At 45.9% G+C, this 15686-nt stretch overlaps 1 protein-coding gene across 4 annotated transcripts in view; it reads right to left on the bottom strand.

Moving 5' to 3' along the window:
* The window catches only part of MYRIP (myosin VIIA and Rab interacting protein), a 344233-nt gene that overhangs the window by 19456 nt on the left and 309091 nt on the right, over positions 1–15686 (bottom strand). For 3 of the 4 annotated variants that reach the window (XM_012644759.1, XM_012644902.1, XM_012644969.1), the window contains one exon: positions 1986–2180. The exons of the other annotated variant lie outside the window; for it this stretch is intronic. In XM_012644759.1, the coding sequence (XP_012500213.1) occupies positions 1986–2180 (195 nt within the window). The remainder of the gene's footprint in view (positions 1–1985; positions 2181–15686) is intronic. 4 annotated transcript variants of the gene reach the window in all.

Here is a 15686-nt window from a genome sequence, read left to right as displayed (position 1 = left end):
AAAAGTATACTATAGTCAATACATAAGCCAGTAACATAGTCTTTTATTACCATTATCAAGTATTATGTATTGCACATAATTGTATGCGCTATACTTTTATAGGACTGGCAGTGCAGTAGGTTCGTTTACACCAGCATCACCACAAACGTGTGAGCAATGCATTGTCCTATGACTCTCCGATGGCTACAATGTCACTAGGCACTAGGCCATAGGAATTCTTCACTCCATTATAATCTCATGGGACCACCGTCGCATACGCAGCCTGTCATTGACCAAAATGTCGTTACGGGGCGCGTGACTGTAATTGTATTTGCAAATGCCTTTTAGGAGTATAAACTACATGGAACTGAATTTGAAGAAGAGTAAATTTAAGCGCTGTCTTTTTCCCCCCAGCACATTCATTTGATTTTGCTTTCAGAGATGTACAAATTTCCTCAGGGAACCAGCTGACCTGGCTGATGGCCTATAACCTTCCTACAGTGTATGAGCAAGTCTGAGGACCTTCCCCTTCACCCCTTCCCTCCTTTCCAGAAACCTGGTAGATCCCACCTCCCTGCCCTGTAGCCCTGACCCTCAGGCAAGGTTGCCTTCTGGCAGGAAAGGAGCTGGCACCAGGGAGGGCCCCGCCAGCCGGCATCAGAACCCCCAGACGGAGCAATGAGTGAAAGCAGGACGACCAAGGCAGCTGAGACTTCTGGGCCATCCTGCCTACACTTCGGTGAAAACAGGTGATTTTTCAACAAAGCAAAATCACCCACAGGACTTATTTTATTTCCTTTCTTTCTCAAGTGTCTTCCTCTTGAAAGCAGCCAATGTACACTTGTCCCAGGATGAGAGAAAGAGCTAGGAGTGTTTGTTATTAAGGTTGGAACCACTTTTAACAACTTATTCCTTAGTGCATATTAATGGGATCATTATAGGAGCTGGCTGATGACATGCTTGTCAAATACTAATAAGAATATCTAACTTTTATTGGGTACTCATTTTGTGCCAAGCACTGTGCTAAATGTTTTATTTCCAAGGACAAAATGTAATTTTAAATATACTTGATGTTAGGCATTTTCCTCTTGGTCAGCCAGGTCCACCAGCAATGGCTAGTTGGCCTCCTTGTTGAGGCAGAGGGTGAGGACAAGGACAGGAATGTGGGGGAGGAGTGATGTGGCAGAGTCTGGGGTCCAAACGTGGTCACAAGGTAATGCAGGTAATGCAATAGGGTCTTAGTTCTCAGAGTGCTTGGAAAATTCTGGTGCGGAGTGTGGTAGCCTCAGGAGGAAGGAAGTCGGCTTCCTGTTGCTAATGGCACAGGGAGGCTTGGGTGATTCACTGGAAACAGAAAAGGTAGATGACTGTGTTGGTATCTTAAGTTAGGGAATCAGGGCAGACTGGGTGGAGTAACCTAAGTTCTTTTGGCCACCATCCTCCTCACCTGTGGTGGCATTGACAAAACTCCATCTGATCCCCTTGGATCTCTGGTATAGCTACTATATACCCTCCTCCCTGCCCACCAAGTGGCACTGTGCTTTTGCTCCCAGCAGCTCTCATCTATGTGGGTGACTGCTACTGGAGACGCTTCCCCTGCATGCAGAGAGACTGAAGTGCCTGCTGGCTGTAGGAAGGGCCAGTTCCTTTGCCCCAGGTCAGGAAAACTCTGAGATGCAACTTACACTCCAGAGCTCCCTGCAGGGCCAGGATGAAGCTACTCTTTGTGTAAGATCATACCCTTGCTTAGATTCCTCTCCCTTCCCTTCCCTCTTCCCTTACCAACCTCCCTAACAAGCACTTTCCTAACAAGTCACTTGCATACAAATCCCTTTCTCAGGGTCTGCTCCTGGGGAACCAAGCCTAAGGCCCTTCCTGAGAATTTATCTACTGTGGTGTGGTGATGGTGTGTGTGTGTCCTCACACTCTTTGTGATGAGCTACAACTTCATCAGCTTCTTCTTTGAACACATTCACCCTTGACAAGGCACAACCACACCCTCTTACGTTTTCTTCCAGGGAAGTCAGCTGCTCGTCCAGTCTCACTTGGTCTGTCCCAAGAGGAAATGTCCCCTTCTCTCTGTCAGGAGGGGCTGGTGGGGACTCCCAGGGCCCTGTAGACTCTGCTATCAGCTCCTCTGTGGCATTGATGACTTTCAGGACTTCTGTGGAGATGTTGCAGAGAGAAACAGCAGAATACTTCTGTTTGGTCCAATAACAGAAAGGGACAGAAGACAAGAACAGCACATTAACAACGACACAGGAATTCTACATTATCGTGACACTCGTCATCATGAGATCGATTCTGCAATACCACACACAAACACCAATGTGCTGAAGGAATGAGAAGATAAAAATCCACGCAGCAGAAGGGACCTCAGAGGAGGACCGATTTGACTTGGCCTAGTTTCTGTGACTCACGATGAATTATTTCAGATTCTTAGGGAGGGAGGGAGGAAGGAGAACACAAGTGGAAGCTGTATGTCCTCTGTCCACTGCTGATAGTTTACTATCTACTGTCTCATTTGCTGGGTGATATCCTACTTGCTCAGTATAACTTCAGTTGCAGACTGTGTCAAACTGTCTACAATGTGGTCAAGTGGGTAGCTTTCTAGACTGGGAGTTAGGAGACCTGGGCTCCACATCTGGCTCTAACTTTATCCAGTTATGGGACCTTGGTCAAGTTATTTCCCATTTCTGGAAGTCATTTTTGTCATCTGGGAAAAGAGTTTCTCTGCAGTTTCTGAGTAGACACCGTGTTAGCTCACACACTATCTCAACCCCATTCTCCCTTGCTTTCTTCTACCATGGAGGTGAACAGAAAAATACTCTATTTCCCAGCTTCCCTCACAGCTTGGGGTAGTCCTGTGACATAGTTCTGACAGTGAGCCTAGAGGAGAGGCCTACTGAGGGTTTTCTAGAACAGTGTTTGTTTCCTAATCAGGGGAAAAGATGCATCTGATGCCCTCCTCCACTCCCAGCTTGTTTCTGCCTTGAACATAGATGTGCAGCTTATGAGCCAACAGGACTCCATATAAAAAAAGGCAACCTTGTATGTATGAAAGCAGCTATGTCAGTTACCCTTCTCTTAGAAATCAAACATGTATTTAGAAAGTTTGCGCCTTATTTCGTAGACAGGGTGTCTTTGTATATCTTTTGAAAAGAAAGACATATGATGAAGGGGTTCAGAAAAATAAAGCTAGACCACAGCATGATGGAAGGGAAAGCGTGAAAATTTACACACTTGTCCCTTTGATCACATGTTCAGTTGGAGTCAGGGAGGAGATCACTCTTTCTGTTTAAGCATCTCTTAAATCTTTCCCATTAATAACCTTGACTCTTTAATGACCCTGGACTATTTGGAAATTTGTGTAGATGAAATCCCTGCTCTCCTGGCATGCCTGTGGCCCCACCCCATCCATTGGCACACTGACATACTGTCCTGGCCCCTGAAAGCACTTGCATTTGCCCTTAAGTCAGAGTGGGGAGTCCCTGGCAGCTGGTCTGAGGAGAGCACACTGCTTCACCTGGAAGGTTGAAGACCTGGACCACTTCAGAAGGGAACTACTCTCCATCTGGCAGAAGTGACTGAAAAAATTATATGAAAACTGGACAAGATCTCTTGGTTGGTTGGTGTCCCAGTTTTGCTTTCCACCGGGAAATGCAAACTGGAATCCACAATAATTTCCCACCTATAGGGAATCAGTGCTTCTTGTCTGTGACCTAGGAATGGGCTGTTTGCTTGGACTCAAGGGTGGGAGTGGACAGTGCACCTCCTGGAGTTTGAGATAACTGGAATTTAACTAGCTGTAGGACAAGAGCAGGCTACCTAACCTCCCTGTTCCTTAGTGCACTCACTGGCCAATAAAAGAAATCAGAAGGTTTCTTACAGGGCTAATGCTGACTTGTCATGTAAACGTCCTGTTTCCTGCCCAGGCTAGAGAAAAGTGGAAAGCACTTTCTACAACTATGTTAAAAAAGCTATATTTAGCACTGGACGGGGATTTGTTCAGATGAAAAGCCGGTGGAGATTCAGAGGTGGCTGATAGGGAGCCCTGTATGTGGGAGAAATGAAAAGCTCAAGGATCCTTTCTGCTTCTGCTGCTCACAGCACCAGAGGGACGAGCTGAATGGCACAAACGAAGCACGAGTCGGGAGCCCAGCCGGAGCAGTCCACACGGTAGCCGACTTGACTCCAGATGTTAATTACAAGGCAGACCAAATGTGAGTTTCATGATAGCAAATAAGGGAGAGGTGAAGGTGTGGGGACAGTCAGCTGACAGAGTAGGTGTCTACTGCAGAACAGGAAGATGGGCCTCAAAGACACTTGCAGCCAACGGGCCCACAGGTGCTGAAATGAAAATGGCTCATAAACCCATGTAACAAAATTCAACCTTCTAGTGATCAAACAAATACAAATTGAACAACAAATTTATTAAGTGCTAGATACATCATGATTCTCTTTAAAAATGGCAAGTACATGCCCACATGCCTTTGGCATGAACAGAGCAGAGCACGTACTTTGAGTTGTCGATCCCTGTGGGATGGGTTTGCTCTGATGTGCCCACGCTCTTGGTCTCCTGATGACCAATGCTCAGCTCTGAGAGAGCAGGTGTCCACTTTGAGGGTTCAGCCTGTGTCACAGCCCCATTGGGAACATCAAATCCATAAAGTCAGCTTCACAACCATGGGGGCTGAAACAGTCCACCACTCAGAGAACAGAAGATGATGAGAAGCACACCTGAGTTGCAAGCCCACAACAGAACCACATGGCGGAGTTACAGGAAGGTAAGATGCTCTGACTCCTCTCTGCCCGAGGCAGAGTTTCCTCAATTGCTCATCAAGGAGGATGCAAGACTAGCGTCAACCTTAACAAAGACCTCACACTCCCAGCCTGGCTCATAACTGACAATGGTACCAAAGAAGACCTTTGATAAAGTTATTTGCCATTCCAAGACTGGGGCCCTGCCACAGCGGCCATTTCAACGGACCCTGAAAAGAAGACCAAGTCGGGACCCATGCCACAAATCCCAGCTTATTCTTTTCTCTCTAGGGACTACAGGGCAAAGCAAGACTTCTTTGCTTTTTGTCTCACATCCCACAAACTTTAGTCTTAGAGATCTCTCTATCCTTACTCCATGCACTTTCTCTTTATATAAAACATGTTGCCACAAAGAAATTCTTACTCCATTTACTCTTCCTGATAAATTATTTTCTAAAGACATGCAGAATGCAAGGTATTGCCAGCGTAGATTCTGAGCCTATAGCATTCCAAAGAAGAAAATATTTTCATTCTAAACACTAGATATACCTGCTTATTAACGATCTTTGCAAATTCTCCTGAGCTTTCCCCAGCATTATGATTCATTTCAAATCTTTGTGCTGGATAAAGAAATGCAAACTCATTTTGAGCTGGAATAAACAGGAATGCTCCTTTGCCAGAATATCTCAGGCTTGTGAACGTGTGAGCCTCAGAAGCATGTTCTAATCATAAGATGTCTGTCTTCGTAGAGAGAGAGAGACCACTTTGGAATTAAAGAGGGGGGATTTCAGCCCCAGCTTGCCCCTGGCACTTGTGTGCCTGTGTGTCTGTCTGTCTCAGCTGGGCTCAGACAGTCAGTGTCTGGCTGCATGTAGTGTGCTGGTCTATGCCACAGGTCCTGGTATCTCCTTATGTAATGTGCTATAAGTCTTGATACAATATAATGTGGGAGAAAAACCTTTGAGGATTAAATGATGTCTACAGGTGTCTGGGGCAGAAGAGAGATTTTCCTAGCTCCACCTCAGGGACTGTTCTGACACCTATAACAAGAGCAAAAAGGCGAAACAGGTAGAAGCTGAAGTGACATTGACATTTGGGTTTGGAGACATACAGAAGCAAGCAGCATGCTCAGGGTCTGTGGGTCAATGAAGAAACAGGGAGGGGCACTGGCGAGGGAACTGCCACTGCAGGGTCCTGCAAAGGACCTCCCTACCCGTTAGGCATAGTGGGCACCCAGCCTAGGGCCCATCATTCTTTTAGGGGCCCATGAACATGTTTTACTTTCTTTTAAAATTACAGGGAAAAGAATGAACTCTTTGCTCCAGAAACATGTTTTAATACATATTAGTATATTAATATTTAGAGCAACACAAGTATAAAATATGATTTTTTAATTTCTTTTATAGAGGAAGGGGCCCATGAAGGCAAAAGTGCCTAGGCCCACCAAAGTCACGAATGGCCCAGGTCTTGCTGCTCTGGAGCCAGTCTGTGGAAGGCACTGGGCAGGGTCGGGTTCCCAGAGTGGCGGGGTGGCAGTGGCCTGGTGAGGCTAGTCCTTCAGGGGCTGTGCCAGCTCGAGACATCAATGAGGCCCTGAGTGGGCACCTATTATACAAGAGGGCTATTTATTGGCACATGGCAGAACCCTCCCCTAAGATTCCCCAAAACAACAGAGGGAGACAAAGGGGGATGCTGTGGTCCTGTGATTTCCCACTGGGGACTGATGCCAATATGACCTCCTCCTTTGCATAAAAATGCCCATGAGTTCTGAGAAATTCAGTTTACACTGCCTGTGTGACTGGGCAAATAACTCAACCTCTCTGAGCCTCAGCAGTGAAATGGAGATAGCATCATCTAGCTCAAGAGGCTTTTCAGAAGATTAGACAGCATGTGTCAGGTGTCCACACAGTGTCTGAGTCCAGAGCTATGGGCCCCTCCTCGAGCACCCCACACTTGCTCTGTAGGCCTATTTCCTGGCTGGAGGTGGGCATGTTATTGGCGACGGCCTGGTGGCTTAGCGCCTCTCATTATGCACTGTACTCCTGAAACAGCTTTCCTTGCCTTCTTAGTGTTTCCAAGAATGAATTTTATGATTATCCAAAAAAGTTACATTTTGCTGCTCTTTGTTTCCCAGGTTTTTTTCTTTTGCAAAATAAGAATATTTTAAAAAGAAAAAAGCCATTTTAATGTACTATTGCTTACCACCACCATAATTTCATGAAGGATAACTTAACACCAAAAAAGATGTAATTACAGAACACAGAACAATCCGTCCTAAAATATGACAGTAATCAACCTATGAGAGAGAGAGAGAGAGAGAGAGAGGTTTTACGTTTCTCATTCTGTTGTTTCCCAGTTCTGATGAGTAACAAGAAAGATGACGGAGGACCCCGCGTTTCCCTTTTACTGGGGGCAGACTGAACCCTACACACTGACACGTAGTGAGGACGGGCGCTGGGCCCTGCAGGGATGCAGAAGCAAAGAAGCCCTGGGCCTATCCTTGGAGAACAGAGCAGGGAAAGGTCAGGGGATGACAGCAGGTAGCAAAGACAAGTCCTCCCCTGCACTGTGAGCTACAGGCCGTGGACGTGCCGAGAGGACAAGCAGGTCTGCTAGCATGTGACTTTGGAGTGAGGTCTGGAAGCACAAGAAAGATGCTGAGTCAGTGGCGCTGTGCCCAGGGCAAGCTGTGGGAGATAACAGGGAGGCCAGCCCTACAGTGCCCTGATGCCAGCCTCGGAGTTTGGGGGGTTTGTACTGCTGGCAACGAGGTGCTACTGCAGGTTCTTGCTGCAGTTGTTATCAGTAACTGTCATTTACTGAGCGCTACGTGCCAGGCTCTGGAATAAGCACTTTATTTGCCTTGCCTCATTGAACTCTCCTGACCACGCTATGATACAGGTACTGTGATCACTCTCTCTGGCAAATGAGGACCTGGCGTTTAGAGGGGTGATGTGGTTTGCCCTGAAGGAGCCGGGACTTCCACCTGGGTCTGCCTGGTTTCAGAGCCCAGGCTCTTAGCGTGTCGGCATGAGAGAAAACCTGTGCTTTGGAAAGGTAGTTCTGACTGCTACAGGAGGAACAGAGTTAGGGCTGGGGAAAACTGGAGGTGGAAAGAAGTGTAGGAAACTGTAACTGCAGCTCAAATCAAAGGTCACAAGACCTGAGGGGGGGCAGCTAGAGTAGGGATAAAATCATCAAAGGTGCAACATTCTGGGAGGAGCACTGAGAAAACGCTGTGGCTGCAGAGTGTGGACGAGGGAGATGGTGAGACGCTGCTGTGCTTTCCAGCTGCGTGATCTGGAAGAAACTGATACATTAAAGATTTAAATACCAGGAGGGAAGGAAGGGCACATTAGACATTTTAAATAACGAAAACTATGACATTTCAAAGCTCCTTTTCTTACAAACCAAGAAATTAGGTGATTACCAAATGCCAAAAATGGAACAGAGTCCAAGTCATTTATTTAATTTTTATTTTAAGTTTATTATTTTTGATGTCAAGTTTCCTGGGCTGGGGTGGTGGTGGTGAAGGGATACAATCTTCATAGCTGGCTTTAGTAAAATCAAGACATTGGTAAAAATGTGTGACCCTCCAGTGCTCCTTTCAGCCTGTGATTCGTGAATGTTCTTTAGGGGGACAATAGGGACAGGGGACACCCCAAGCAGCAGGAAACTTTAATAAGGGTCATCTAAAGGTATGTTTGAACACAAAGGGGTGAATGGAGGAATTACAGGCAGAGCTGAAAAACTCTGTAGTAGTTCGAGTTGCATAAAATAAATATGGGGCCACACCTTCTCCTTTTGCCGGAGAGACTCCTTCAGGAGGGAAGAGAAGGAAGGAAGGAAGCCAGCTCATAGTTAATGTGGGTCCGTCCCGTGCTTCTCATTAGGTATGAGAAGGTATGACTTCAGGCTTCCCGTTATTGCATTTAACCCTCACAACAACCTGGCATTGTTGATATTTTACTTCCATCTTTAGAGAAGAAGAGACTACCTGGCTCAGTGAAGAAGATGCAGAGCTGGGATTTGAGCCCAGAGACGTTGGTCTCCACAGCCCATGCTCCTTCCCACCTGTCACCCCACCTCCTCCATGTGCATAATTCCCCAGACCCAGTGGAGTGTAGAAAGTAGTGGAGAAACAGAATCTGAGGGCACAGTCACACCAGTGAACAACAGATCAGCAAGAGAAAGGTCTAACCACAACAAGCCCCTGGGTCATTCTGCAGCCTCTACCAACTGACGCCAATCGAATAAGTGCATAGATTTGGCACGCCAACCACCAAGCCACACAACAGAGTATGTGACCTAGCCAGTGAAGAGCTCCTGTTCAGAGCCTTCCAGTGCAGCCAACGACCACCAGAGTGAGCAAGAATGTGCTGTATAAGAAAGTCTAAGCATAATCCAGACTCCCAGTCTACTCACTACTCGTCTCATGTTGCAGACGCTGTCATTGCTCTATGAAATGCTTCCATCAAACTGCCAGAGCAAGCAAGGACATTTGTCCAAATGCCCTGATTTCATGTATTTTTCTTCTTTTCAAAGGTAAGAAAAGAAACTCCATATGTCCTCCTAAATAGTTGACAGAAATCTGCTAGAAAAATTCAGTGCAAATATGTTTCAGTTCTCATGAAACATAAGGCACTCTGGCGATGCCACTAAAACCCGTCAAAATACATTCTCCATGAACAGACTCATGTCCCTGAAGAGTGACTTGATGGAAGAGGGTGGCACAGAACTGTAGAAAGAAACTGGAACATGAACTTAATAAATTAGCATGTATAATAAACTGAAACAATTACACGTAACAGAGATTAGAGGAGAACTGATCTCCAGGAAGGTATGGGTTCTTCAGTCATCAAGGTCTTCATGGCCAAGGCCATTTATGAAAGAATTAAGATTTTCCTTTTTAAATTATGACTAAAAAATGAATTTTAAAAAGTTTATCTGTAATTTAGTTCCAGAATTAAACCCAATGGTCTGCATGTTTCCTCGAGATTATATTTTGTCCTTCTTTGGCGGTGTCCACTATTCTTTGATGTAGGCTAGCGGTCCCCAACCTTTTTGGCACCGGTTTCATGGACTAGTTTCACGGAAGATAATTTTTCCATGGACTGGGGCTGGGGGACGGGGGAGGTGGAGCGCAGGTGGTGATGTGAGCGATGGGGAGCAGCTATAAATACAGATGCTTGTTGCCCACCACTCACCTCCTGCTGTCCCCCCTCAACCTCATTCCTAAATTTCATGGAAGACAATTTTTCCACAGACTGGGGGTTGAGGGAGGTGGTGGAGCTCGGTGGCTTAGTCTGCAGCCCAGGGGTTAGGGACCACAGACGTAGGCCATCCAGGAATGGCTACATCAGGGCCTGGAGAGGGTGATGGAGGAGGGGAATGCTAGGAATGTCACCTTTGACCAAACCTGCCCTGGCAGGTGGAGAGAAGACAGTTCCTTTCTTGGTCCAGGAGGTGATCATGGACATTGATCTTTTTTGCACTCCCTCTCTCATTCTTTATCTACCCTCTGAACTTGTCAAGGTCATTTCCACCCTAGGGCCTTGCATGTATTAGAAAGCCCTTGCTTTAGATCTTTGCCTTTTTCCTGCTTGCCCATTGGGTCTCAGTTCAGAAGACATTTGCTCAGAGAACTCCCAAATGTCCAGGACTCTTCATCTCTGCCCTGCTTAACCTTCTACTTAGGACTTAGCATTATTGGACACCTTCCCTTTGTGTGTTTACATATTTATCAGTTGTCTCCTCCAACAGAAGGAGCTTCTGTTCCATGAGTTCAAGGAGCTTTTCTCTCTTGTCCATACTGCATTGCAGCTCCTCGAATAGCTCAAAAATTATTTGTTAAATAAATGGTGAATGAGCAGGGATTTATACTCCAGAGCTTGTGCCACCACCTCGCACAAGGGAAGCTGGGCATCTCTTTTTTTGTTATCTCCTATATCTATTGCCAGGATTAAAAACCAGGGGAATCTATTCATTTCTTCATTGGAGTAAAAATTAAGGACATTTCCTTCTTACCACATCTCCTTTCCCTCTCCCCCAAAAACAAGTGAACTATTGCCCTACCACCATTTATTTAAAGCCACCTTTTTCTGACCAGGTGTGGGAAGTTGGTGGGAATCATGAGTTAAATATATTTTAGGCTGTTCTTCTAGACTATTTCATTACATCTTGTATCAGTATGTCACATGTTTAATTACTGTGACTTTAAAATATATAAGTAATATTTTAATAGATGGATCCTCTTCACTCCTCTTTATTTTTTTCTAAATATTTTAAAACTATTTTTGGCTGTTTATTCTATCAGATGATTTTGATTTTTAGAATCTTTTTGAAAAGTTAAAAAATGTCTGGTTTGGATTTTGATTTGAATTACATTAAACTTCTAACCTAATTTTGGAAGAATTCATCTTTACACCATCTTTCCTTCCAGCAAACTGCTAGGTTTTTGGAGATTTGCAGTTTTCTTGAGTTTTAACTTCACATTTTTTGCTCTTATTATGGATGGAATTAATTTCCATTTTATCCCTCCATCTCCCAGTCTGGTTTGAAATTCATATGTAGATTTTAACTCACAGAAAATTAATGGCTAGGAGAAAGAGAGCAAGAAGGCTGACTAGAGACACTATTTGCCAGAGTGTCCCAGAGGGAAGGAAGGGTTTCAGATAAAGGAGAAGGGGGAATGGGCACAGTTCAGGTATAGTTCGGAGGAAGAAGTGCCAGAGCCTGCTGGGCACTTCATGGAAGGAAACTGTGAAGCAGAACAGGAAAAGGAAAAAGAAGAAAAGATATCAGTGAGGATCAAACCCAGAGAGGCTCGGAGTCCAGTGAAGCGGTAAGGGGGATTCCATTTCTCCTTCCCATACACCTTTGGTAATCGGCAGGCTACTGAATTGTTTGGAAGCTTTTCCACCCTTATGAGCCCAGGCACTGCTGCAACCACTGAATTGTGTGGATAACTAGTGTGATCCAAGAGCTTGGACATTCCCTGCAGGCTTCCTTCTAAGGAGAGAGACTAGAAGAGCCGGAGCCCTGGCTATCTTCCATTCAGACTCTTCTCCTTCCCCACTTCTCCCCTATCCACTGTAGCTGGGAGGGCAGATTGAGACTTTTGGATTGGCTGCCTCTCATCAGCTGTGGCCTCCTCTAGTCTGAAGTTTTCATGGAGAGTAGGACCCACATCTTTCCCCTTGGGGACCTGCAGTGGACCCAAGGGTGCCTGGTATAGGAGTTCCCTGCCTGCTGTCACTCCCTGGAGATGCACACCAGCAGGTTAGACATGTAGGCTGGATCCTATGCCCCCAGGACTGGAGTGGTTGCTAGGGGGCACAAAGGAGAGATTTGAGAGCTTGACTCGGGAGGCAAGGGAGCCCATGTGGGCAGAACTCATGGGAGAGTACAGTGTGGGTCTGAGCCACGGCTATCTGGTGGAGCACCTATGCCCCCATAGGAAAGTCACGCTGTCAGACTAGGGCAGGTCCCCTGGCATGAAGTTCCCAGCCCATGGTGTCATTGCTGCTGAGTGTGGCATGTTTGGGTGCCCATTTGCAAACAGACACTGCTGGGAGACTCTCGCAGCAGAGCTTATTCCCAATAGCCAGTTAGTGAATTACAGACGGCTCCTCTCCCACAAGCAGTCTTTCCAGTTTGGAGAGGCCACTGCAGCCCCCTCCCAGCAGCTTTTGCCAGAGCCTGGGAAATGATCTTTGAGCCCTGCTGAAACTTTGCAGAGCCTTCTAGGCTCATCCAACTCCATCTGGTCTCACTCCTCCATTCACCTCTGCTGTGGTGGAGAATAAGCAATCCCCTGGGAGCTACAGGGCTGCTCCCACTGCCTAGGGCATTCAAATGCTTCTCCTAAGGGGCTAGAGCCTATTAACAGGCACAAAACAACATCTCTGAAGTTGGCTCTTTCCTGCAAGCATCAACCACTGACAGGGAGAACAACTGTATAGCTCATTACAGCATCTACTGACTCAATCAAACAGGACATGGCCAATTCTTAACTCAAAAACACCAGCCATCAACTCAGAGATTAAGCTGTGGGTCCCAAAACAATTCACATTGCTGGGAAGAGGGGAAGACAGCAGAATAGAAGCAACATGAGGGGGCACTGATTTTTAGGAGAGAAATAAAAGTTGCAGGCAGCTTGAGCTGTTGGGGATCTCCCTCCTCTACTACAAACCTCTGGGCTGATTGGGGAGCTGCTCAGAGTCTGTGCAGAGACATTGCACCAGAGAGCAGGTGGAGCAGATATCTGGTAGCTGCTAAACCCGGGTTTTTACAACCTATACCATCCTGATTGCACTGGTGCACGGAGCCAGGTCCACTCTGGACTCAACCTTCCAGCAGTAGCCTTTGCATCACCCCTGTTGGGCTGGGGAGGGAGCAGACAGACTAGAAGCTCCTGTATTGTACCCTGTGACTGGGTACTAAGCACATCTCCTCCCCTGCATGGGATCTGAGCAGAGGAACCACCTGGGAAGCCTTGGGTGACAGCCTCAGTGGGTCCTACGTGTGGGGGGAAAACCTTGGCCAACCAGTAGCTCCTGCCTGCCTATGCGGTCCCTGGGACACTAAGACAAATTCCTACCTGCACGACTGGGCAGAAGTCTCCATTCTGGCAGAACAGCCCTCCATATGTGTGTCTCTTCCCCTGTAATCCTCAGAGACAGCTCTGAAACTCTCACTGTGCCTGAGCCCAAGGCTCTGCCGCTGTAACTCCAGGGCCCCTATTGGGCCTACATCACCACCCCTGGGATTCCAGAGTTGAGCCTGGGTCCCAAGACCCCACGATTGGGTCCCGACCACTGCTGCTGGGCTGGTGGAAACTCCCAAGGTCCAACACTTCACTCAGGACCCTCAAGCTATGAGCAGCCATTACTCCTGGACTTGGATCGAGCAAAGGCCCACTGCCCGGTCATCCACAACCACTGCCTAAATGGACTAACTCAGCTGCTGCTGTCACCTCCCCTGGGTGACCTGAGGCAGAGTAATCCTCCACAAAACCAGCCGCCAAGGAGTGGGTCTCAACCAGCCCCCAATATGAACTTCTGACAAGCTGGGGAACAACCCTTCACCCAACATGAAGATCATCCAGCACTGGCTTGAACTATAACAATCACAGGGGAATGGGTTAAAACAGAACAGCTGTTTTACAGGCTCTCAGTGCACCTGTCCCTCCCCTGACAGGTCAACATTCCCAACACAAAAGTTCCATCTAGGGTCCTCCCTATCCCCTAATGAAACAGGAGAGTTCCCAGTAAAGGAGAACAGGTGTCATGCAAGCCTATTAACGATTAACCCAGAGCTGAGAGAAGAAGAGCCAGATGAGAAGAAACCAGCAAAAGAACCCTGGCAACGTGAAAAAACAAAATAGTTCAGCACCCCCAAGGGAACAAAATGAAGTTACGGTAGTGGACACCACCCACAAGGAAATTGCTGAAATGACAGAAATGGAATTCAGAATATGGATAGAAAATAAGATCAATGGAATTGATGAGAAAGTTGAAAAACAACAAAAAGAAGCCAAAGAAAAAATTTCAGGAAATCAATGAAAAAGTTGCTAAAGAGCTAGAAAACATGAGATAGGATATAAAAGCACTTAAAGAAATAAGTCATTTAGGGAATTTTAAAATGTAGCAAAAATCTTCAACAGACTAAACCAAGGAGAAGAAAGAATCTCAGAGCTGAAGACAAGGCTCTCAAGATAAACCCAGTCATGCAAAGAGGCAAAGAAGAGTATAAAAAAGTCTGAGTAGTCACTGACAGAGAAATGGGACTACGTGAAGTGAACTAACATTCAAATTATAGGCATTCCTGAGGGAGAAGAATAAAGAGCTAAAAGCATGGATAAACCTATTTGAGGGAATTATTGAGGAAAATTTTGCTGGTATTGACAGAGATTCAGACATACAGATACAAGATGGACATTAAACACCAGGAAGATTTATAGAAAACAGGAAAACAGGACATGTCCAAGACATACAGTAATCAACCTGGCCAAAGTCAAAATGAAGGAGAAAATTCTGTAAGCAGCAAGACAAAAGCAACAAATTACCTACAAAGGAAAACCCATAAAGCTAACTGCAGACTTCTCAGTGGAAATTTTACAAGCCAGAAGGCAATGGGATCCCATCTTCAATCTTTTTAAACAGAACACCTGCCAGCTTAGAATTTTGTATCCTGCAAAACTAAGTTTCACAATTGATGGAGAAAGTAAGTCTTTTCTAGACAAGCAAACACTGAGGGAATTTGCCATGACCAGACAAGCCCTGCAGGAAATACTCAGAAAAGCAAATACACCAATAAACACAACAGATAGCCACCAGTCATGCAAAATGTAAATGGATAATTTGATATAAAATCACCCACACCTACCCCCAAACTCACAACTCGTATAAAACAATAGCACGAGAGGTTAAACAAAGCAATTAGGTACTACCCAACAGGATGAACAGATCAACATCCCACATATCAATTCTATCACTTAACATTAATGGTCTGAATGCTCCTCTCAAAAGACATAGGCTAGCTGAATCGATGAGAAAACACAACCCAACTGTCTGCTGTCTCTAGGAAACTCATATAAATGACAAAGATGCACACAGACTCAACATGAAAGGATGAAAAAATATTCCATGCAAATGGAAATCAAAAGAGAGCAGGTATCGCCATTCTCATATCAGATAAAATTGACTTTAAGCCAACAAAAGTAAAGGAAGACAAAGATGGTAATTATATAATAGTAAAGGGAGCAATTTAACAAGAAGATATAGCAATTCTAAATATATATGCACCTACCACAGGAACACAGATTCATAAAGCAAATTTTACAGGTTGGGCCTGTAATCCTAGCACTCTGGGAGGCCGAGGCGGGCGGATTGTTTGAGCTCAGGAGTTCGAGACCAGCCTGAGCAAGAGCGAGACCCCGTCTC

The sequence above is a fragment of the Propithecus coquereli genome, unplaced genomic scaffold (assembly GCF_000956105.1).
Source record: "Propithecus coquereli isolate 6110/MARCELLA unplaced genomic scaffold, Pcoq_1.0 Scaffold1, whole genome shotgun sequence".
NCBI classification, from domain to species: domain Eukaryota; kingdom Metazoa; phylum Chordata; class Mammalia; order Primates; family Indriidae; genus Propithecus; species Propithecus coquereli.
This window is presented reverse-complemented; position numbering and strand designations above follow the sequence as displayed.